Source organism: Mixophyes fleayi, chromosome 3 (assembly GCF_038048845.1).
Source record: "Mixophyes fleayi isolate aMixFle1 chromosome 3, aMixFle1.hap1, whole genome shotgun sequence".
Taxonomy (NCBI): Eukaryota; Metazoa; Chordata; class Amphibia; order Anura; family Limnodynastidae; genus Mixophyes; species Mixophyes fleayi.
Window position 1 is genome coordinate 138,045,856 of NC_134404.1, and position 25,718 is coordinate 138,071,573.

Genomic DNA, 25,718 nt, shown 5'->3' on the forward strand with positions numbered 1-25,718 from the left:
ACGGTTACATGATAGACAATTATATGGTTGACACCATAATATATACATGGTTGAAAAGTCGACAATAATGACATTAAGAGTATTATTAGGTCTACAATGAAAATGTAGATATTTAGGTGATTATTATTTTCAATTTGAACATGTAGTCATTATGCAACCAGGAGACTGTGTGTGCACCATTATAGAAACCATCTCTTTAGTTCTTCTTTTTTTTCAAATGGATTTTTCCGAATCCAAACCTCTCATCTCAAAAAGTACTAACTACCACCATTTTTTTACTGGCACATCAGGTAATAGTAAAGTACCTAAAAAACAAAGTAGGGTATAATCTAGATCAGGGTTTCTCATCTCTGGTTCTCAAGCAGGGGTGCATCCAGAGGAGGGTGATCAGCGCGATTGTTCTACCTAGAATGCGGCCGCAATTGTCCCTTCACCAGGGGGGAGGGCACCAGCTCCGTCATGTAGTTATGATTTTTTTTTAACCTGCTGGAGAGACTTATTAGTGGCTGGTCGGGTCCGTACCAGCCGCCATATTACCTATTGCACTTGCTGCTAGATACTTACTTGCCCCAATTTCTCTGATTGGCTCAGCTCCCTGCCACGTGGAGCACAGTCAGACCAAAGGCTGGGAGATGGTCTACAGTCCAATCTCCGCCCAACACTGTTCCCTCTGCTGACTTCCATCTGTATTCAGCAACACATGATGCTCCTTGTGCCACGTATCAGCACAAATTTAAGCATTACCCAACAAATTCTTTATTTAATTTTACACTTTCCCAATGCTTTAGCAAAAAAGAAAAAACAACCCTCAGAGGACTGCACCTGGAGGGAGTAGAAATGAATAGAAGAGGGTGCCATTGACAGGAAAGACAGTTACATTTATTTAAAAAATAAAAATGTTATACAATTTTCTTTTGGTGTTTTGTATATTTGTCAAATTTTGGAGATCTAGGTAAGGTATGGTGTCATGAAGTGGTGGTGGGTGAGACACGGTGTTAAGGAGTGGTGTTGAGTATGGGTATTTTAGTGGGAGAGGGGTGGTGTCAGGCAGAGCCAGATTGAGGGCAGTGGGGGGCTGGTGCCCTGGGACCCTGTCTCAGGTTGCCCCCCAGACCAGAGGTACTCTCAAGGTGTGACAGCAGAAGACAGTGTGGTACCTGGTGGTTGGCCCCTCCTCTGGGACCAGCCACTTTTCTCATGTAGCCACAGATCTTATGATCTGTTCCTCCCTTCCTTACCGTATGTGTGGCCTCCTTCTACCCCTCACCGACAGATGTCACATGGGATGCTCACCACATGACAGGCGCAGTCCCATGTGTGCGTGCTGTAGGAAAGGCAGGCAGAAGAGTCTAGTGGGTGCTATTAATTTATTTGAGTGATAGTGGGTCTATTTCATTTAATATTGGGCCTATTATTTTAAGGTGGGGTAATGGGGCCTTTAATTTATGGTTGGGTGTTTTGTGGCTATTAATTGAATGTGGGGGTGAGTTTGGGGAGAAGGGTTATTTATTAAATGTGAATATGAATTATTTAATGTTGGGGATGGTTGTGGGAAATAGATATATTTATTAAACATAAATGCTATTAATTTATTGCTGGTGCTGTTTGAGGGGAGAAAAATAGGTTTGTTTATTTATTAAATGGGTATACAGTTAATTTAATGTTGGGGCTGGTTGGTGGTAAATAGGTTTATTTATTAAATGTGTGTGCCTAACAGTACTGCATACAGTATTGCCCGTGTATTTGTTCAAAAGGTAGTTAAGTACAGATAGCAATACTTACTTCAGAGTCCTGAGAAATTCTTGATATCCCAGAACTACAGAATAAATGCAGCAGACACTGTCACCTTAATGTAACGTGCTAAAAATGGGATATGCCCTGACCCTACAAACATTCTTACAATGTTGACATCTTTACGACATCTTTTTGCAAGCAGGGAATGTTAGCTTTACTTTTTGCAATATATGTCAGTTCAGAAATTTGGTTTGGAAGTTATGAGGTACTTCAAAGGATAAGTAAAATAGAACTTATTGTACTATACTGTATATTAACAGCCATAAATAGAGCAGTGTGTCATGTGTCACCGCCAAAGGTGCCCACTTTCACCCCCACCAAAAAATACTGAGGTGGGCATCAGTGCTGTCTGTTGTCCAGAGTGAAATGGCTAGTTATGGATCTGTGTTGAAGGTTCAACATGATACTTGTAGCATCTCTATAGACGAGGCCAAATTAGTGATCAAACTCCCGTATATGTGGGTGATCACTGTCTGTCCAGCAAAGGGGAGGTGTGAGAACATGCATACTGACAGTGGGTCATGACCCGGCAGCCCTCCTATTGACACCTGTGGCATGTGTCCTATGTCAGTTCCTTGTACAGTGATGTATTTATTGATAAAGCTTGGCAGTATGAGGCTTTAACATGTCATAACTATAAGGTGTATCATTTTAATTTGGAAGGCAAGTGCATTGCACATTATTTTTGTGACATGTTTATTAAACTGATTAATTTTATTACTTCATCTCTGAATTATACGATATGAGACAGATGACATGTGTTGTTGATTCATATGGGAATCCTACTTCATGCAAGTAGATAAGAGAAGTACCTACCAGAGCAATATATTAATTCATTTGTTCACAATTAATGGAAATCCTCAAATCATTATAATGTTTAGTAAAGAACAGCAGTTGGAAAACCCTGATCTAGAGTAGAGATGTGCAGCCATAGGTTTGTGACCACAAGTGGAATCCTACAATCTGTTTTTGAGTACCCTGATTAGTAAATATACAATACAATGCAATGTAAACCTCCTCATTTGAGTTTAAGTACACGGCATAATGACACTTGAGGTCCCAACTAAAAGATATGGTGCATCACTGCTCTAGATAACAGAGTATTAGAGATTTTGGATACTGCCCAGTCCTAAAACAGCTGCTGTGGAAGATGTTAAAATTCCACAATATTTGATGGTATTCACTGATTCTTTTTGCTGCATCTAGAAAAATGGATATCACATTGTCTTGGTTAATCAGTTGTAAATAAATGTATTCTGCCCATATTCACCTGTTCATAGAACCACATGAGCACTATACAACTAAGGGATGAAATTACACGAACTCCTCCTTCTTATTATATTGGCAACTGTCTTGGGCTTAGAAATTCAAAATGAAATCTGGCCGTGATAACGATAGGGTCCGCTGCTCTGCTCCAAACCTCATTGCCATGTCTTGTAATTGTCTTCATCCAATCTATAGTTTGTTTAATGCTTTATTTGTCTCCCATCACCAGTTCTCTATGTCCACTCATTGCTTTTCCTATAATTACCCCGAGCTCTCTCCTTCAATCTCTCTCCCTCACTCATCTCCTGCTCCCAGTTCCCCCACCCTCTCCCTCCCTTACAATAAGGCAGCAGGGTGTTGCTGTTGATGCTGTAGTCGTGGAGGGAGAGTGACGTCACAGTCTCCGCTCATCAGCAGCTGCAGCTCCGGGGAACAAAACGAGAGAAGGGACAGAAACCTGAACCCATCTCCTACACACAGTTACCCCCTTATCAGCGACATCCCTTTTCAGTTCATTGGATTTCGATTCTACCATAGCCCCGAGCTCCTCAGTAACCCAAACCTACGACAGGATTAATTACTAGAAACAGGAGCCCCTTTACCAGCAGAGCCCCACTTCTGCCATCCACACAGTGAGCGCTCCCAGTGGCCGGCCCCGGGTCACCTGTCTGCTGTCGGCATGTGCCCGGGCTGCTGAGGATTAATATGGGCTGTATCGGGAGCCGGAGCAGCGGGACCGGTGAGAGGAGGGATATGTGTATGTATTCTATGTCTGCGTGTACTGTGCTCTGTCTCTGCACCTGTTTATCTGCATGCAGCTGTTTGTCTATGGTCTTGTGCTTGTGCAATCAGCCATGTTCACTAAGATGTATGTCCCAATTACTATTCACCTGATGACTAAAAACATCACTCCAACCCACAAGTAATAACCTCCCACTGCAGTGCATGGAATGCTGTATACTGCTCTGCAGCCTCTGGCAGGATGTGGCTAATGCTCTGCGTGCACTACTGGGCAAATGCTCTGCAGCCTGTGGCAGACTGAGGTTAATGCTCCGCAAGTTGTAGCATGGTAGTAGGCTTACTGTTCTGCAGACTGGGTCCAGATGAGGTTTACACGTTATGGCCGCACAAAGGGTGGGGATACGCTCAGTGGCTCAGACAGAATGTAAATAATACTTAGTAACAAACAGCCTGTGGGATCTATAGGACAGACTGCCCTAAATATTATTTTATTGGATGGGGGGATAAATAACACAGGGTTTATGCATGTTGGGATCTTCAACGTGTGCATCAAATTAGTCTGGTGTATGGATTATTGGGTTCTCCAAATTCTACCTTTGGGCTCTAAATCATCCTGCAAGGAAAGGTTAGATATTCTGTGAGATTCTGAAGGTGTTAAAGCTATAAGTGACATGACAAAATTTAATTTTGTTAGTGGACTTATGCTAAATGTTAATCTTGTTCTGATCTGGCTGAATGTGAATGATTGTTGGGGGATCAGAGTGAAGGGTTAAACAGTCAAAAGTGTTGGCAAGATGTTAATAGCAATACTCCTCTGCCATAGGATACTTTTTGCTGTAAAGTGAAACTAATTATGTACAGGCCATGTCCAAATCTGTCTTAATGTTGTGCTGGCTCTAGCTCCAGAAAGAATGGCATCAATACTGTTTGTATAGATTGACATAATAGGGTTGATGCTGTGGTAAAGAGTTCATACTGGACTTTGGTTACTCTTCTGGACTTTAAAGGAATTAACTTATTTTCTGTAAGATTTATCATGGTTGGTTTTATAACTTCCATGACCATACAGAAAATTCAATATAGAATATTGTAGGATGTATGTGCTGTAAGTGATTTAGACAGAATTGGTTAAGCTCAATATTATCTGGCTGCATGAGGCTGATGTTGGTGCCATTCTTGGAATGGGTACATAGTCTCAGAATTTAGCATGGACAAGTCTGGCAGTTAAAGAGACGGGTTTGACGCTCAGGAACATATTTACTGCAGAAACGGCATCCACCGTACAACTAAATAGGTGGTCAGTAATAAGGTTTCTAAAGGACACTTATTGGTGTTTGACATAAATTACAATTACATGTTTTCAGTTACTTCTATAGACTATATATAGTACACATGCCCCTATATATATTAGAATAACCGGGTATTTAGCCAGTTTTCAGATTATACCATGGCACCAAAGGATGACAATTGACCACTGTGGGGGCTAGAATATGTGTACAGCGTATGTTTTGGAATTATAAGGCTATATTACAGAAACAAATCACTGGTCTATCACGTACTCCTGGCCTCATGTTATCCAGATGTATGCTAACTATTGTATGGTATTAGATATCGCTGGTCATTTGCTACCTCTGGCAGAGCTGGATATGGTCTCATGCCTCCACATGATGAGGACAGTGCTCTACACGCTGTGGCAAAATGTAGTAAATGCTCTGGCTGAATAGGATTTGTGCTTTTTAGGCTCAATATGCTTTTAAAGAAGGATGAAGTGCTGTGCAGGCTTTGAGCGAAATGGCAGTGATGGGGTCAGTACATTCCTGGCTCTTGCAGTGATGGGGATAATGCGCTGCTGGCTATGGCAAGGGTGGGATGAATGCTGTGCTGGTATGGACAGTGCGGGGTTAATGCTATGTGGGATTTGCTGTTAACATATTTGTGCATTCGGGTAAATGCTGTGTGGAAACTGGATGCTGTGAAATGTGTATTGAACAGTGGTACATACAAATGGCACACAAAGTAATACAGATACAAATACTCTTGCATCTATTTTATATTAATTGTAGCAGTAACAGCAGGGTCTTTTTCTCTTTCTTGATAGGTATTTGTGTCCTCTGTCTTTTGATATTTTATTTTCTAGTACACTTGAACCTTTACACTCTGCTGCTTTGTGCCTCTAACACACCTCTTGGTATTACTCTAGACTCTTTCATTTCCTTCCTCATGTAACTCTATTCTCACTGTTTAAAAAGCACATAGAATAATGTTTTGAGGTTTCTCTCACTTCACTTCAGTCACTCTTAAGTGAAGAACCTCCTTATACCTACCTGTGTTTGTAACCATGTCGGTAAGTGTCAATAGGACCTGTGTTTCTTCAAGTTGTGAGTTAACTTTTACCAGTTGGCGCCTGGGGCTTTTATTTCTCTCTTCTCCTGGGGCCTCTTTCTCTCTCATGTCCCCCAGGACATTTCTGTCTGAACTACAGAGGAGCGGAAGATGGCTTTGTTATATTTGTACAGTTTTTTCTTTGTTGTTTGACATATAGGGCCCGATTCATTAAGCAAAGGAAAGCAAACCAAGGAGTAAGTTTGCACATTGGCAAAACTATGTTGCATTGGGGGGGGGGGTAAATTTAAAATGCAGGGACAGATTTATAGTTGAGGTAGGGCATGTCTTAGATCACCTTTAACTTTCAGTGTAGAAATAAAGCTTTTAAGTTATTTTGTGCTGCATGAAAAAACTGCCAGTATTTATCTTATGTGCAAATTAATCATTTGTACCCCTTGCATTGTCACATGGTTTGCCCAAGAGAAAATGTACTCCTTTTTTTGCTTTAATTTCCTGATGAATCAGGCCCATGAAGTGGTGCATGTGTTTATGCTCACAGACTCCAAGCTTGAATCCAGAGCTACACGCAAGCCCAGATAATCTCGACAATGCACCAAAGAAATGGACATGGTTTTATAAAAAACAAACAAACAGTAGGGTACATATATTAAAGCAAGTACTATGTAAAATGAAGATAGTGTCAACACAGATATGATGAACAATATGCAATATGATAAAAGTTTACAGCATGCTTAACCTGGATGAGCTGATCTCTGCGAGTAGAGTAGGAGAGTATTAACAATTTATTTGTGCTTTCTACTAAACCAGTTTAAGTAGGTTTAAATTCACTGGCATAAATTTATAAAGATGTGTTCAAACACCCTGCAAGTTTCTATGTAGTGCTTCTACTTGGTGATATAGGTTTATATGTAGTGCTACCACTTGGTGATACAGCTTTCTATGTAGTGCTACCACTTAGGGATACACGTTTCTATGTAGTGCTTCTACTTGGTGATACACGTTTCTATGTAGTGCTTCTACTTGGCGATACACGTTTCTATGTAGGGCTTCTACTTGGCGATACACGTTTCTATGTAGGGCTTCTACTTGGCGATACACGTTTCTATGTAGTGCTCCTACTTGGCGATACACGTTTCTATGTAGGGCTTCTACTTGGTGATACACGTTTCTATGTAGGGCTTCTACTTGGTGATACACGTTTCTATGTAGTGCTTTTACGTGGTGATACACGTTTCTATGTAGGGCTTCTACTTGGTGATACACGTTTCTATGTAGTTCTCCCACTTGGTGATACAGGTTTCTATGTAGGGCTTCTACTTGGGGATACACGTTTCTATGTAGGGCTTCTACTTGGTGATACACGTTTCTATGTAGGGCTTCTACTTGGTGATACACGTTTCTATGTAGGGCTTCTACTTGGTGATACACGTTTCTATGTAGGGCTTCTACTTGGTGATACACGTTTCTATGTAGGGCTTCTACTTGGTGATACACGTTTCTATGTAGGGCTTCTACTTGGTGATACACGTTTCTATGTAGTTCTCCCACTTGGTGATACAGGTTTCTATGTAGGGCTTCTACTTGGTGATACACGTTTCTATGTAGGGCTTCTACTTGGTGATACACGTTTCTATGTAGTGCTTTTACGTGGTGATACACGTTTCTATGTAGGGCTTCTACTTGGTGATACACGTTTCTATGTAGTTCTCCCACTTGGTGATACAGGTTTCTATGTAGGGCTTCTACTTGGGGATACACGTTTCTATGTAGGGCTTCTACTTGGTGATACACGTTTCCATGTAGGGCTTCTACTTGGTGATACACGTTTCTATGTAGGGCTTCTACTTGGTGATACACGTTTCTATGTAGGGCTTCTACTTGGTGATACACGTTTCTATGTAGGGCTTCTACTTGGTGATACACGTTTCTATGTAGTTCTCCCACTTGGTGATACACGTTTCTATGTAGGGCTTCTACTTGGGGATACACGTTTCTATGTAGGGCTTCTACTTGGTGATACACGTTTCCATGTAGGGCTTCTACTTGGTGATACACGTTTCTATGTAGGGCTTCTACTTGGTGATACACGTTTCTATGTAGGGCTTCTACTTGGTGATACACGTTTCTATGTAGGGCTTCTACTTGGTGATACACGTTTCTATGTAGGGCTTCTACTTGGTGATGCACGTTACTATGTAGGGCTTTTACTACTTGGTGATACACGTTTCTATGTAGGGCTTTTACGTGGTGATACACGTTTCTATGTAGGGCTTCTACTTGGCGATACACGTTTCTATGTAGTTCTTCCACTTGGCGATACAGGTTTCTATGTAGTGCTTCTACTTGGCGATACACGTTTCTATGTAGGGCTTCTACGTGGCGATACACGTTTCTATGTAGTTCTTCCACTTGGCGATACAGGTTTCTATGTAGTGCTTCTACTTGGCGATACGCGTTTCTATGTAGGGCTTCTACTTGGCGATACACGTTTCTATGTAGGGCTTCTACTTGGCGATACACGTTTCTATGTAGGGCTTCTACTTGGCGATACACGTTTCTATGTAGGGCTTCTACTTGGCGATACACGTTTCTATGTAGGGCTTCTACTTGGTGATACACGTTTCTATGTAGGGCTTCTACTTGGTGATACACGTTTCTATGTAGGGCTTCTACTTGGTGATACACGTTTCTATGTAGGGCTTCTAATTGGTGATACACGTTTCTATGTAGGGCTTCCACTTGGTCATATAGATTTCTATGTAATTCCTGTAGTACTTTCACATAGCGTTGCAGGTTTGAATGCAGTACTTCCACATAATATTCCAGGTTTGAATACAGTACTTCCACACAGAGCCGTAACAAATGCGGTGCGACCTCGTTACGCAAGGCCTAGTGGGGGCGCAACACCTGCCCGCCCGTTACATATCACATCCCCACCAGTGAAGTGGCAATTTAGTCCTGCGGAGGCAGAGCGCAGGACTACTTTGCTCATTGAAAGGCAGCTACTGGCTAGGGCAAGGAGGAGGGTGCCGGCTTTCTGCTCCAGCAGCATCCTGACGTACAAATAATGACGTCAGGACGCTGTCAGAACACAGGTGACGAGGAGCCGGCACAGAAGGGAGAAGGACACAGGAAAAAGATGACAGAAAGAAAAAGAGAAGCTCAGGTAAGTAAAATACTGCATGGGCTGGTGAGAAGAGGGGACTGGAGAGGAAGGTGCCTGGAGAGGAGTGAGGGGTCTGGTGAGGAGGGTGTCTGGAGTAAATGGGGGGGTCTGGAGAGAAGAGAATATATTAATTATATAATAATAATTACTATCAAATATGGGTAAATTTGTAAATTTGATTGTGAGGCTAGTGAGGGAAATAGACATTTGAATTAAATGGAAATGTTAATAATTTTATGTTGGGGCTGGTGAGAGTCTGTTAAATATGGAGGCTTTTAATTTATTGTTGGGTATGGTGAGGAATAATATTGTTTATTAACTGGGGATGCTATTAATCCAGGTACTGGAGGCTACTATGGAACAAGACCTCCCTGTGGTGACAGTTTAGCTGTAGTGACACTGGAGATTGTTATAGGTATAATTTGATGATAGGTACAATTTCACCAGGCAGCAATGGAGCCTGTCTCAATCTTATATGGTAATGCAGGATAAGGGTGTAGTTTTTGCAAGCAGTGCTAAAGTATCTGTAAATGGTTTCAGGTGTAATAGGCAATGGCGAATGCTTTTACTTAATATTGTAGATAACACTAATGGATTTTGACAATTGGTCAATATTTGGAACTTCTTCTTCTCCCTGCTTATGTGGGGCCTCCTACATTGAGCAACTGCGACCTCATGCTGTAGTGCTGTAAGCTAACTGCGTTATTATCTTATCTAAAAGGTGTGCTATGGTTTTGTGCTCTATGTATTTAGTGTTAGGAAATTTGTGCACTATTTTATATAATGTCATATAATGCAGATAAATTCAATTGCAAATTAATGATCATGAGATTATCTTTAAAGTTTAAAAAAATGCTACGTTACCTTTACATTTGCAATATGCTAAACTGCAAGAGGGAATATTGTGTCTTGTGAATTTGTCCAAAAGCATAATACTATTCCAAGAAAACATTCAGATAGGCAATGTCTTCTATCTAAAATAATAATATTATTATATCTAACTCTAAAGATAAACAGCCCATCATTATTATTTATATGGTGCTATCATTTGCTTTAGCTGTGGACAAAAAAGGCCACTAAATAATATGTGATACAAATACATTAAATTACAGCAAGTAGCGAAGGATCTTGTCCATATTATTTTTATCCATCCCACATTACTTGGCACTGTCCCTTCCTGTCACATAGAACTCACTGGCTATGGGAGAGCTCTGAGAGCAGCTGGTCAATTAATGGCTACAGGCATGATCAAAAACATCTGAATGTGATTATTATTATTATTGAAGATCTCTGTCACTAAAATGCCGTCATCACTCCTCATTCCCTCATCCCTCTACTGTGCACTTGCAAAGTAGCTTATGAAATACAAAATCCATTCTATGTTTCTGATAATGTATATAGATCCTGTTATTTCTATCTGTAATGTGTTTCTAAGACAATTGATTGATACTTGGTTAAGCAAACACTTATATATTAGTGAACCTTTCCACAGGAGCCATGCAGGACCCATAGGCCCTGACTTAAACCTCTTTCCTGCTCCTAGCCACAACCACCCCCTACCTCAGCATCCTCACCCTAACATCCCTAGCTCTCCAATTTATCCATAACCCCTCTAGCAGCCTAACTTTAAGGCTGGGTACACACTATAAGTTTTTCACCTGATTATCGTGTCAATCACACAATAAACGACTGTTAGGTCTGATATCACATTTGTGTGTATGCTCCAACAATCATGTGTTATCGTTTCAAAGCACATCGTAACGTTTTATTTGATCTTATAAAACCTCTCTAAACGATGGAACAATGTTGAGCAAACAGTGTGTAGGCACTCGTTCATGACCATCAGTGTAGGAAGATCTCCATAGAGTTTAGAGTCACGATCTTAAAATCATTAATGATATCGCATCGGGAGAAATGTATGTAGTGTGTACCCAGCCTTGGTTTAAACCTAATTTTTGAGCTAACCTTAACCTCAACCATGCCTTATTCTAACAATCACTCCTTCCAGTAGCCTCACCATAATGTCTCCCTATCACTGGCTCCTACATTTTAACACGTCTGCTATCTAACCTTGTCTAAAGCTAACTGTTTGACTTTTTTTTTTAATTCCAGCTCCTAGCACTAACCCCGATGCAACAATGCTAGCAGTCTAATCTTGTCTAGATCTAACATCTGTGTTAACCTTTGCTTCCTACCAACCTGGCAACCAACATCCAACAGCCTCTCCTTATATCTACACCTCAGATCTGCTCCCAATTGTGATTCCCACCGCTGTCCATCCTACCTACCTTTTGTTAGACAATGTCTGAATTGCTATTAAGCAGTTGTCACAGGCAATTATCTTGATATTTCATTAGCAATTAACTCAGAAAATGGCTTGTGGCCAGGTTCCCGAACACGTTAAACAATGGTGTTGTCAGAGTGCACCTATGTACTATGTGGTGTAAATGCTCTAATATTTGAAAAATAGATTAAACTCTTCCAGGGTCTTTCAGTGTGGATCCATCATGTGACAGTGGTGTTGGGCTGCCTTGCATGCTCTCAGATTCTGGGAATGGGAGATGGCAGCCTTGGGGACTCCATGTTCACTCCAGACAGGTTTCACTTGGGATAACCAGCAGTCCTGATACAAAGTAAGTGGCAGGAGGACACAGCTATATTCGTCAGGAAAGAGGTGTTGCAGCAACTACACCCCCCAGAAGTACACGGTTCCAGGTGCCAGTGAGGGAGCCTGGTGGTGTCAATGGATATCTTCCTACATCTGGGGATAAACAGTTGACGCTTACAGTCAGTGCGTGGCTACTAGCTGAGTAGCACCAGTAGGAGTGATCAGTAACTGCAGGCTACAGATGGTAAGAGGACCTCAAGACACATCGATAACAACCACCCCATGAGATGCTGTCTGAGTAAATACCATTCCGTCACATATCTATATAACTTGCATCAAAATGTCTCCTACAAAAATAGTATTAAACCATATTCACAAAGTTGGTCTTGTACTTTATTTGTATGCATAACCCCATTAAAATCCCTTTGCAGAACACAAGTCACTATTGCTAGTCCTCTCTAATGATGGACTGCTTCATACTTACCAACTTTTTGTAGTTGGCGTCCAGGAGCTTCCCGGAGGAGGTGGGTGTGTGTGGGGGGGGCAGGGGCTCTGAAAATCTTGTCATTTTGGACCTGCCCCACGTGACGTAATAACGCAAACGCGTCGCTTTAAAGCGGGGGACGGTGCCAAATGCCGCGATTCCTGGAGAATCGCGTCATTTTGGACCTTCCTAGTGAAGTGGGCAGATGCAGGAGATTGCCATACTCTCCCGGGAGTCCGTGAGACTCACCCGAAATGCGGGAGAGTTGGCAAGTATGGACTACTTCATATGTACCACTTTAGCCATCCTCATTTTAAGGTCTGTTTCCAATCTTCCTGTGAAGCCGGGAACAGAAAACTCATATCTCTTCTTACACTTCTAATGTACTCTTTATACTCTATACTCTAAACTAGTGATTTACATAATGTCCCTACTGTGTCTAACAAGGCTAGCATACCCTCCTACTGCTCCCTATGTCTGCTGCTTCTGCTTTAGAGAATTTCAATGATATTTTCGCACACTTATCACATTTTGGTTTACGGTCCGTATGTTGTGTAATTTGTATAAATTACAAATAAACCCAGGCCATAATTGATTAGGGTTGTAATCTTTTATTCAGAATGCATATAGTTTAGATTTTGTGGTGCTTCTGGATGAAGACTATTAGTGGGAATAGATAACTAATAAATGTGTTTATTTTACCTGCCATTCAAAAGAAAGTAAACAGAAGCAAAAAAATTTAAAGACTAAGAAACCTTGGTCACGTGTCCCTGTATTCCTGTTGGAAAATATTGGAACCATATAATTTATGCACAGTCATTGCTGATTATCCTGTGCTGGCTCTCCTTCCACTATTATTTCATGTCCTCATTTATCTACTGCCATGTTATTGATCTCACTATTTCTGTTTGCTAGAAAAGAAGCTGTTCATTGTAAAGAGGTGTGGGAGAGTGCAGGGAAAGGTATGGAGTGGCGTGGAACAGATAAACAATAGATGAGGAATATACTGTATGTGTCGGTCAGCAGAGAAAGACACTTGTCTTGCTTGTTCAGCATAAAGATACCTGGGATCCTGACGTGTTAGTGTAGCATGAGATCTATAGAGACACCTATGCTGGTCCTTGGGACCACAATGATTGCAAAAAAAACTATTCATTTTCTGTCTTGCAGAAAGGTAAGTGCCAATGGTACAGGGGATGAGACAGCTATCAGGCCAAATGGATAAGGTGCTAGAAACATCTGTATGCTCACAATTTATAGCATTATGTACTGCTTAATGACTTCATAACACATCCTGTGATGTCCTATGCTATTTATGTTGTGTATGCTATTTATGTTATGTTTGTGTTGTGTTTGCATTGTTGAATTTTTGTCTTGCATAGCTCTAAAAGCATTCTCCTGGTCTCCTACTAAGCAACATGATTTACTAAAGTTAACCCATAACTTTTTAGAAACCAAGTGCAAACCGAATTCAGCTGTCTGAATAGCTACAGTATAGAAAAGTTGAGCTTATCCAACTGGCCTTTTTTTTCAACCTCGCTTAACTAGTGAGGTTGAAAAAAGTTACAGTATTAGCATTTGTTTTTCCAATATTACGTGTGTGATTTATGAACATATTTTTTTAACTGATTTGACCTAGGGCATCATTTGTTGCCAGTGATAGAATGTCCAGTATTACCATATAAAACTACTGATGGTTGTTCGTCCAGCATTACCACACATGGGCACTTATTTAATACTATAGTGCAATGTACAAAAGACTGCTGTAATCTATAGCAACCAATCAGATGTTTGCTTTCAAATTCTAAGGATCACTAGATAAAGAGCAATTACAACTGGATTGGTTGATGTTAAAAAATAAATCCAATACATGATTTATCTGGTCATGAAACCATACAGTACAATATTGCCATGTATTGCTACACAGCTTGGGATATGTAGTATTATAATATATTACAAATGATGGTGTGTCCAGTATTGTAACAAGGGCTGCTTTAATAAAATGGCAAAAGAGGCATTTGTACGGGGGGTAAGGGGGACATCATTTGACTACCAATAAAACCTGGACAGCAAAAGCCCGAATACTGGCCACCCCCTTTGCAATATTGGCAGTGAATTGGGCAATTTGCACAATACTGTGAAATGTTTGGTCCCAACACAACCTTGATGCTTGATGATAATTTGGGTGAAATCAGTTGGATCATTCAGAAGTGTTGGTACACTTTGAAAGATGAACACAATCAGCTTGTGTGTGCAGCTATCTTCTGACCACACTAACAGCCCCAGAAATGCCAGAAGTGATCTGTTTGCTGTACATGTTTCCAAATTTTATATTTATCCTGAACATCAGGACAGGCTGGCTTACAAGAGTTTATATCGCAACCACTAGTGTTACTCTTCTTTCATATAGATAAATACAATAAATTATAACTTCAGTTTTAATCTAATAGTTTCAAATCTGACTGTTACATAGCCATAGTATTGGCCCTACCCACCAAGATTCAACCAAAAATCTATAATAAGCCTATATACTAATACAACTAATCCAAACTGCTGATGTTTTAACTGGTGATGGGGTCTGTCTTTGCTTTGGCCTATATTTTAATGTGATTACCATAACCAGTGATATCACCACTGACAGGCATCTGCCCCCCAGGATGGTCCCATAAAATGTTCCTAATAGAATGCTGAGCCAAGTTCCCTGTGCTAAAATATGTCAGCCAGCCCCGGACCACGCACGTTTATTGATTAAATATTTTTTTAAGTCTAAATCTCATTGCAATTGAAAAGACATGTTGGCCTATCTCCCAGAAACTGTGTTTTCTGAGGGGGAGAGGGGCCAGTAGCTATTATATAACTTGATGTGATACATGACTTTTGGGATACTGGTTACTGTTCCAATGTTTGCCTCCTATTAAAGCTGAAATATCGCCTGATTGATCATCCCCCTCACACCCTCGGCCTCAGCATCACACAGCCCCGGTTTTCAGCCTGTACTGTTAGACAAATAATGGAGCCCTGGGAAAAGTTCTCCAGGTGGTAATCAGTATGGAGGCCCGCTAATGTGATCTTTCCCCAAGGCCCGCTAATACAGCCCTGATTGTCACCTGTTACCATTGATGGTGAAGTATTCATTTATTATAATTTAATACTACTATCGATGACGCTATGTGCAGTATTGTCATACATTACCAGTGATGAGTATGTGCAGTAATATACTATATATTAGTACTGGAGGTATGTTCCGTATTTACATGGAGTATATTACGAATGAGTATAGAATTATATATATTATTGATATACAGTAGATGGACCAAGAAGTGATATATGTAGTATTGTGACAGCTGCAGTATTAAATCCGCGGCAGAACAAGCCTTTTTGCAGAGATAGGGAGTGCAATATAATCTTCCCGTTCTGGTTTTGTTCACCATTCTGTAGAACAGCATACTTACCTACTCCCGGAAACTTGTTTGACTAGGAGGGAGGGCGGGATGCGGCCAAGTGTCATTTTGGCCCTGCCCCCCGCGACCAAAATGACTTTTTCGCGGGGGCGGGGCCAAAATGGAGCAATTCATTGAGAATCGTGCCCTTTTAACACAGGAATTTGGGGTTGCAGGAGAAATGCCAACTCTCGCGGGAGCCCGGGAGACTGACCCGAATTTCGGGAGTCTCCTGGACTTTCCGGGAGAGTTGGCAAGTATGGAACAGTGATGGGCAACTTTAAACACTTCGGGGGCTGCAAGGTGCGGCCCTCTAACCTCCAAAAGGGCAGCGCATTACCCTTAATCTCAGTAATTAAAACAATACATTTAATCCAAGACAGAGACACCTATCTGTAATAACATATCAGCAGACATTATAAACAAGTGATACAAGCTATATCAAACATATTTGCCAATAAAGCCAGAAGGAGCTGTAGACCACAAGTTGCCTCATGTGGCCCTAGGGCCGTCTGTTGCCCATCTGCTGTAGAATCTATGTGAATGACAGATTATGTATATAATTCTAAAATGTATCAAACTGTAAATTTAGTAGCATTTATTGGAAAAGGAGGCCCAGGCACTGAAAATAAGGGATTTATAACCCAATGCTTACTCAAAAACATAGGTGTGGTGTGGTAAATGCTGTGACATTTAGTATTGCCACTATAGTGTATTTATTTTTTGATACAGTAATTGTATTTGTTTATTATATAGTTGCCACAGATAACTGGAGGGTGTGTGTGTAGTGTTAGACCGATGTGTGTGTGCAGTGTCTGAATAGCAAAAGTCTTTGTACAGCGACATCAGCCATTGCTGGATAATTGTGTCAGAGGACTGCTTATATCTGCAGGGTTATAGGGAAAAGCTGGAGCTTTGTTCTATTACTGAGCAGCCCTGGAGGTACAGCTCGGTGTTGTCACACAGTATTGTTGATATCTGTGCTGCTGTCCAATCTCGTTCCTGTAAAATGCCATCATCAGGCAGAAGGGCCGGAGATTGCTCAGGAGTTGTTTTCCATGTTCTCTTTTAGTTAAGTGAGTTTGTATGCAGACTACTAGGCACTACTGATGCTTGCAGAAATTGGTATAGATCCTTGGCGCAAAACAAATCCACTTTAATGTGTGGATATCTAATCTCACGTTATATCCATCTGTCATTACAAGAAGCATTGGCCTGTTATGCTGACAGTGGGGAGGAAGGGACTTTACAATCATCACCCGTGTTCTATCAATGGGCTCTTGGTCCAAGGGGAAGCACAACCCTGACCACAAGTATCACAATTCTATTAATAAGAAGGAGAGGATCATCCACAGCGAGTTTCTTGCTCTATTTAACATTTGAAGGAGTAGAGATTAGGATGGGAACAGGATGAAAGTAAAAAAGATGTTTGGGAGTAGGGGAAGAGAGGGGTTTGGGGAGGATGATGTCTTACCTGTCCTTTGAGTCAAAATTAGTGTCTATTAAAGGAGTGTGTCTGCAGTTGGTGTACAAGGGTGGATTGGGAATTTAAATTGGTCCTAGAAAAAATTCTGAAAGTGGCCAACACAAACATAGATGGAGTTAGCACATTGTTATCGCCATCCACAACAGTGGCAAGCGGGACCGATGCAACACGGTAAGCAGAGTCAGGCTGAACCTCTGACAGTAGGTTGAGCTAACAGAAAAATAGGCAAAGTCTTGCATTGGTAGATAGTGGAAATAAATAGGCACACTATGGTGTAGCTTAATTCAGAAGCAGGAAGTTTCCAGGATTAGGGAGAAAAGCCCTAAATCCAGTGGAAACTGTTGTTTTCCACAGAGATAGGGCTTCTCCCTATTTAACTAGCCTCGAAGCTGGCAATTCAAAAATATTTTAAAATTGTTAATTTTTTTTAAAAAAAAAAATCTAAAAATCTGCTACTGACAAAGCCCGGTCATTCATAACCGAAGGGACCCTGACTGGCCAGTGAAGAGTTTGCTTACCACTGCCAGCCATTGTCCGCAGGAAGTGAGTATTGTGACCTTTTAATCATAAATAGCAGTGATAGAAGATTTTTATGGCTGCGAGATACAGCAATATAAAATCTCTTCTGTCACTGCTTTTTGTTAAGTAGACCCCATAATTTAGAGAGGAAAAATAAAAGAGATGATATCAGCAATCCATGTTTATATTTGGGTTTCTTTAATTATTGAAATAAGTACCAGTAAGTGTTTAAAGACTTTACCTGCACCCTCCAGACATTGCCACTTTAAATTAACATTCATCTAAGTCGCGCTGACGTGAATTTGAAGTGCCGAACACCTGTGTGTTCGGAATCATTGCCTGTCAGCATGCCGCTTGCATCGGACATCCGGAACTTCGGTTTTCACGTAAGTCTCTTTTTACTGTATTCGTTTTTTTTGTAGGAGTAAAGGCTGTCGGAATTGTCATTATCATTTGTCATTGTCATTATCGTTAATACATACCCAACCCCATTTTGGAATGTTGCTTTTAGTGGAAGTGCAGGTCTGATATTTACTATCTTCAGTTGGTTCATCCTCTGTGGTCCATCAGTACTATTTTGCAGTTGAAATATTGGATGCAAATATTTATTTGTTTAGCAAATTTACTGAATCTTATTCAAGATTATCCTTGTTAGATTTGCAAGGATAAGTTCTTGCATTGCTATAGTAACTGCAATTACATGTATTTCTGCTCTATTTGAAAAGTATTTTTAGTGTGGTGTGATTATTGCAGTGAAATTCATAGCAGTGTATTTTCTTAAGAATAATATAGTCAATATTTGTGTATGTGAACATGCCTGCTGTTATTTGAAAGTGGCACTACCACATAGTAAAAGTATTTAATAAGGTACCCCTCCCCTATTCGGAGCATTAGGGGCTGCTTCGTGCAGGGTTCCTCTGTTATTATTACCAGGGGTGCCGAGAGGTGTGTGTGTGTGTGTGTGTGGGGGGGGGGGGGGGGGGAAGGTGTGTGTACAAATTGCTGGGGCCCACGCCACACACATTGCCAGCAATTACGGTAGAAATCTCCACTCATTTCTGTCAAAATCACCACAAAGTGTCTCACGGATGTTTCCGGAGACACTTTGTGGCTAATTGAATTCCCCCCATAATGTCCTGTGTAAAGAGGTGCAGCCTGAGCCTATGTTAACCACTCCCCCATCACTATGAGACCACACCCCCTTCAACGGCTCCACCGCTACGTGGCTGTACATATCGCTACTTCTGCTATGTGCGTGTGTGTTTGTGTATTGGGAGGGGCAGAGAGTTGCTGTACTGGGGCCCAAAATTCCTCTTGGCAGTCCTGATTATTATAAGCAGTGGTTGAAGTAGATATTTAGAAGTAGCAGTATGAAAAATCTAATGGGAATGTAAATGAATGGAATTTGATAGTTTTACAATGAAGGCAGTAAGAGAAGTGGCGGTATGGCGTACCACCATATACTCCCCCAATTCCACCACTGCTTACAGCCCTAGCAGAGTCCTGGGAAAGGCACCACATTATGTAGCAGCCCTGGGAAAAAGCACCTTGGTTAAATATTTTTCCTAAGTGGCAATGGAGCTTTAAATGGACTAATGCAGTGGTTCCCAAACTTTTGCAGTTCGCGGCACCCTTAGAGTCTCCAAATTTTTTCAAGGCACCCCTCCAAAATAATTATTGAGCAGTCCTGTTTTAGAAGTAGTTGGGTCAAAAAATTGTAATAAGTATTTAGGTCAGGACAGAAATACTTATTTAGTTGTATGCAAAAATGCCCCCTCTGCATCCAGACACTCTGCCCCCTCTGCATCCAGACACACTGCCCCCTCTGCATCCAGACACACTGCCCTCTCTCACACTGCCCCCTGTCACGCTGCCCCCCCTCCTCTGCCCTCTCACACGCTGTCCCCCTCCTCTGCCCTCTCACACGCTGTCCCCTCCTCTGCCCTCTCACGCTGTGTCCCCCTCCTCTGCCCCGCTGTGCCCCTCCTCTGCCCCGCTGTGCCCCTCCTCTGCCCCGCTGTGCCCCTCCTCTGCCCCACTGTGCCCCTCCTCTGCTCTGTCCTCCTTCTCTGCCCCGCTGTCACCATCCTCTGCTCTCTGTCCCCCTCCTCTGCCCTGCTGTCACCATCCTCTGCTCTCCTCCTCAGTCCCGCTGTCACCATCCTCTGTCCCCTTCCTCTGTCCCGCTGTCACCATCCTGTCCCCCTCCTCTGTCCCGCTGTCACCATCCTCTGTCACCAACCTCTGTCCCACTGTCACCATCCTCTGCTCTCCTCCTCTGTCCCGCTGTCACCATCCTCTGTCCCGCTGTCACCATCCTCTGCTCTCCTCCTCTGTCATGCTGTCATCATCCTCTGTCACCAACCTCTGTCCCACTGTCACCAACCTCTGTCCCGCTGTCACCATCCTCTGCTCTCCTCCTCTGTCCCGCTGTCACCATCCTCTGTCCCCTTCCTCTGTCCCGCTGTCACCATCCTGTCCCCCTCCTCTGTCCCACTGTCACCATCCTCTGCTCTCCTCCTCTGTCCCGCTGTCACCATCCTCTGTCACCAACCTCTGTCCCACTGTCACCATCCTCTGCTCTCCTCCTCTGTCCCGCTGTCACCATCCTCTGTCCCGCTGTCACCATCCTCTGCTCTCCTCCTCTGTCATGCTGTCATCATCCTCTGTCACCAACCTCTGTCCCACTGTCACCAACCTCTGTCCCGCTGTCACCATCCTCTGCTCTCCTCCTCTGTCCCGCTGTCACCATCCTCTGTCACCAACCTCTGTCCCACTGTCACCATCCTCTGCTCTCCTCCTCTGTCCCGCTGTCACCAACCTCTGTCCCACTGTCACCATCCTCTGCTCTCCTCCTCTGTCCCGCTGTCACCATCCTCTGCTCTCCTCCTCTGCCCCGCTGTCACCATCCTCTGCTCTCCTCCTCTGCCCCGCTGTCACCATCCTCTGCTCTCCTCCTCTGTCCCGCTGTCACCATCCTCTGCTCTCCTCCTCTGTCCCGCTGTCACCCTCCTCTGCTCTCCTCCTCTGTCCCGCTGTCACCAACCTCTGTCCCACTGTCACCATCCTCTGTCCCCCTCCTCTGCCCCGCTGTCACCATCCTCTGTCACCAACCTCTGTCCCGCTGTCCCCTTCCTCTGCCACGATCCCTCTCACTCTGCCCCGCGCCAGGCGCCAGCCATAAAAAAAACAAAATACAGAAACTTACCAATCCGTCGGGCGCCGGGACCCAGCAGCCGCCTCTCTCCTGCAGCTTGTTACTGACGTCGATATTCAGTGACAGCTGCAGGAGAGAGGAGGCTGCTGGGTCCCGGCGCCCGACGGATTGGTAAGTTTCTGTATTTTGTTTTTTATGTCTGGCCCGCGGCACCCCAGTGACAGCGCCGCGTCACCCCTGGGAGCCGCGGCGCACAGTTTGGGAACCGCCGGACTAATGTGTTATCTTATTTTACATTTTCACACTGCCTAGGAAATGTTACCAAAGAATATTTATTTATTTTGTTTCACCTTTTCTAAATGTTATATTTGTTATTGTTGTTCTTTTGGTATGTTTGATATGTTTTGGGACATATATTATTATTATGATTATTAGTATAATAATAATCCTTTATTTCAGTGATGGGTACCCTGATACTCTTCAAAGGCTGCATGTGTGACTCTCTAGCTTTCAGTGGGCTGCCCAGTACCCTTAATTTCAGTGATAAATTAAAACTTCTTTTAATCTATGAAAGACAATCTGTAATAACATACCAGGAATTTTGATTTAGGATAAAGCAGTTTTCAAGCTATAACAATGAAAACGGACAGTTCATTGTGACTTCTGGGCAACTAGATTTTTTCACCAGCTTTTGACAGCTAGATGTAAGGCTGGTACAGGCACAATGCAGTTCTGCAGTGAGGATTCCATTCGTCACCTTGGTACACTTGTTATTTTTAATGTGCCCCATTAAAGAAAATGCCTGTTCACATGTGTAAGTGTAGTCAAAATAAATAACAGGTTTGTACCACAATGGTAAATAACAAGGTCTGCATAAAAAAATCTTTACCGCGCTTTAATAAAGTAGAATCATGCAGCTCTTTCCTGCAGTGGAAGACGGGAGACTACATGGTGCAGAGGGCACACCTGTTGCATGGATTACCTGTGTGGTGCAGAGGAGACCGCACAATGCAGAAGGGGGTCACGTAATGTGGAAGTTGGCTGATTCCGGCAAAGAATAAGGTATTTTTCTCTGAAATATGACCCACTAAGAGCAGTGGCTGTATTTGAAGCTCAGTGGGTTGTAAAACAGAGAATAAGCTAGGGCTAGGGCCACTGGAGTTAAAGCAGAGAACAGTACTGACCAGGCAAGGAGCTGTGGACTGCAGAGGAAGCCTTGGAAGGCTGAATACAGCCCTAGGACTATCTGGTGCCCATCACTGCTTTATTTATATAACCTCAACATATGATACAGAACTTTCAAGAGAATTGTCAATCATTCACTTCAGTCCATGGCCCATTGAGGCTTACAGAGTTCTCTACTCACTCCCACCCACACACACAAATGGGTCAGTTTTTGTCAGAAGCCAGTGCGCCTACCAGTAAGTTTTTTGACTTTAGGAGGAAAGCAGAGCACACAAACACAGGGAAAACATACAAAGTCCAAACACATAGTACCCTGGTTGTACATGTGCAGTACAAGTCCCACTGCACATGAAGAGGGTTAATGAATACAAAAATGGCATTACCATCAGAAAACTTTGCCAGCCGGGTGGCATTAAGAAAGTAGCTGGGTGGGGGCAGTGTAATAGTTATTGCCCACTTGCTGGCTGGACTGGACACACTTGTTTTTTTTTGCTTTATAATTAATTCATTTTTTTCATACCTGGCACCTGAACCTCTGCCTGCCTGGACTGGTCAGACTGGTGGTCAGGGCCTGATCAACCACTAGGCTGACCAGGCTGCAGCCTGGAGCGCTGGGTCCCGGGGGGCGCTGCACTGTGGGTATTTTTTTTTAATTATTTTTTTTTTCCTTTCATTCATTTTTTTTTCGGGGTGGGGGAGGGGGGGGGTCGCCGCTGGGGATCGCCGCGGGGGGGTGGAGGGCTCGACGATCAAAAGCATTGGTGGTCAGTGGTTAGCAACACACAGCCAATCGCCAGGCTGCCTGTTGCTGTGCAGCAGACAGGAAGCAGGACGTCTTCACTTCCTATCTGCTGATTTGAGGAGAGGAGCGACGCTGGCACAACTACAGGTAAGTGAAGGGGGGAACTGCCCTGCATATCTATAGGGAGGGGGGGAACTGCCCTGCATATCTATAGGGAGGGGGGGAACTGCCCTGCATATCTATAGGGAGGGGGGGGAACTGCCCTGCATATCTATAGGGAGGGGGGGGAACTGCCCTGCATATCTATAGGGAGGGGGGGGGGAACTGCCCTGCATATCTATAGGAAGGGGGGGGGGAACTGCCCTGCATATCTATAGGGAGGGGGGGGGAACTGCCCTGCATATCTATAGGGAGGGGGGGGAACTGCCCTGCATATCTATAGGGAGGGGGGGGAACTGCCCTGCATATCTATAGGGAGGGGAGGGGGAACTGCCCTGCATATCTATAGGGAGGGGGGGGGAACTGCCCTGCATATCTATAGGGAGGGGGGGGGGAACTGCCCTGCATATCTATAGGGAGGGGGGGGAACTGCCCTGCATATCTATACGGAGGGGTGGGAACTGCCCTGCATATCTATAGGGAGGGGGGGGGGACTGCCCTGCATATCTATAGGGAGGGGGGGGGAACTGCCCTGCATATCTATAGGGAGGGGGGGGAACTGCCCTGCATATCTATAGGGAGGGGGGGGAACTGCCCTGCATATCTATAGGGAGGGGGGGAACTGCCCTGCATATCTATAGGGAGGGGGGGAACTGCCCTGCATATCTATAGGGAGGGGGGGGAACTGCCCTGCATATCTATAGGGAGGGGGGGATCTGCCCTGCATATCTATAGGGAGGGAGGGGGAACTGCCCTGCATATCTATAGGGAGGGAGGGGGAACTGCCCTGCATATCTATAAGGAGGGAGGGGGAACTGCCCTGCATATCTATAGGGAGGGGGGGGGGAACTGCCCTGCATATCTATAGGGAGGGGGGGGGGAACTGCCCTGCATATCTATAGGGAGGGGGGGGAACTGCCCTGCATATCTATAGGGAGGGGGGGGGGAACTGCCCTGCATATCTATAGGGAGGGGGGGGGGAACTGCCCTGCATATCTATAGGGAGGGGGGGGGAACTGCCCTGCATATCTATAAGGAGGGGGGAACTGCCCTGCATATCTATAGGGAGGGGGAGAACTGCCCTGCATATCTATAGGAAGGGGGGGAACTACCCTGCATATCTATAGGGAGGGGGGGAACTACCCTGCATATCTATAGGGAGGGGGGGGGACTACCCTGCATATCTATAGGGAGGGAGAGGGGGGACTACCCTGCATATCTATAGGGAGGGAGAGGGGGGACTGCCATGCATATGTATAGGGAGGGAGAGGGGGACTGTCATACAAATCTATAGGGTGGGAGGGGGGGGCTGCCATGAAAATCTATAGGGAGGTAGAGAGGTTGATATGTATGAAGGAGGGCAGAAGAGGGGGGCTGATATATGTGACTGGGGGAGTTTTGATGTGACGGGGGGGGGGGATAGCTAGCTAGCAGAGTGGAGGTAAGGAAAATAGCTGCAAGGGGGATGGATGCAGGGTGGGAGGTAAAGAAAATGGCTGCAGCAGGGGTTAAGGAAAATGGCTGTGCAGGGGGGGGGGTTGTGGTTAAGGAAAATGGCTGCAGGGGGTATTTAAAAAATAGAGCAGCTTTGGGGGGCAGAATCTCATGATTGTGTGGTGGTCACATGGGTGGTCTCAGCAATCACTAGAATACTAAATATTAGTGAGATGGGGCTGGTAGAGGTTTGTATTTGATTGACAACAAATATTCAGATATTGCTTATATATGTCTGTCCAATGGGGTACTTTTAGCTGGCCATAATGGAGTGTTTTGTTTTAACTAAAGGGCCTAATCATTCAGGGTTTGCATTATAATACATTTTTGCATTTTCAAAAAAGGACGCCAACTTTCCAGAAGCCAGCGAGAGGATAACAAAGTTGCAAGAGAGAAGAGCAAGGACAGGTAAGAGACAATGGCACAATCTGTCTAAATTTGAATGCTGGAGAATACACCTGAACATTCATATTCAGGAGTGTTCCTATACACCCATATATTCGGAGGGGGGGGGGGGGGGGGGCGCTGCGGCCGTATTCGCCTAGGGCGGCCAGAACCCTTAATCAGGCCCTGCTGGTGGTCAGTGGTCTAACACACTGCTGGCTGCAGTGCTCACACAGTGCTTATTGTAATTGGATAAACAATGGTTTGTGCTATTATAATAGGACTGCTCAGACTCCAAGAGCCGGGTGGCAAGCAAAGAACAGCCTGGTGGAGCACCTGGGAAATAGGTGCTGGGGTGAACACTGACCATATAAAGTATGATTAAATGCAAACATGTGCTGTTTTCCCATTTAAAAATCGAATAGGAATCCTTTTTTCCTGTCACCATCCAAATGGAAATATCAATACAGTAATGTGAATAGAGGGTCGCAACCTCATATAATGTAGCAGCTATACTATTGACTGAAGTACTCAGTGGGAAGGGTCAAGACACAATCAGCCAATCAAAAGTGGCTAGCTAGTGCAGCTGACCATCATCACATCAGTGTCCCAACACCCACAACAGATACACACTCTAACAGGTGTATGCGTCCAGGTATAACTAAAAATAGCGTGAACACGTCCGTATCTCTCTTGTCATAAGGTGATGTAAGTGTAAGATGCGATCAGACCTGCATAGTATCCATG

At 43.7% G+C, this 25,718-nt stretch overlaps 1 protein-coding gene across 2 annotated transcripts in view; it reads left to right on the plus strand.

The window, feature by feature from the left end:
• Positions 1–3,195: 3,195 nt before the first annotated feature.
• FAM131A (family with sequence similarity 131 member A) overlaps positions 3,196–25,718 on the plus strand; it is a 61,447-nt gene continuing 38,924 nt past the window's right edge. Inside the window, exon 1 of one of the 2 annotated variants that reach the window (XM_075202447.1) lies at positions 3,196–3,799. In XM_075202447.1, the coding sequence (XP_075058548.1) occupies positions 3,766–3,799 (34 nt within the window). In that variant the 5' untranslated portion in view covers positions 3,196–3,765. The remainder of the gene's footprint in view (positions 3,800–25,718) is intronic. The other variant, XM_075202448.1, reaches the window with a different exon arrangement.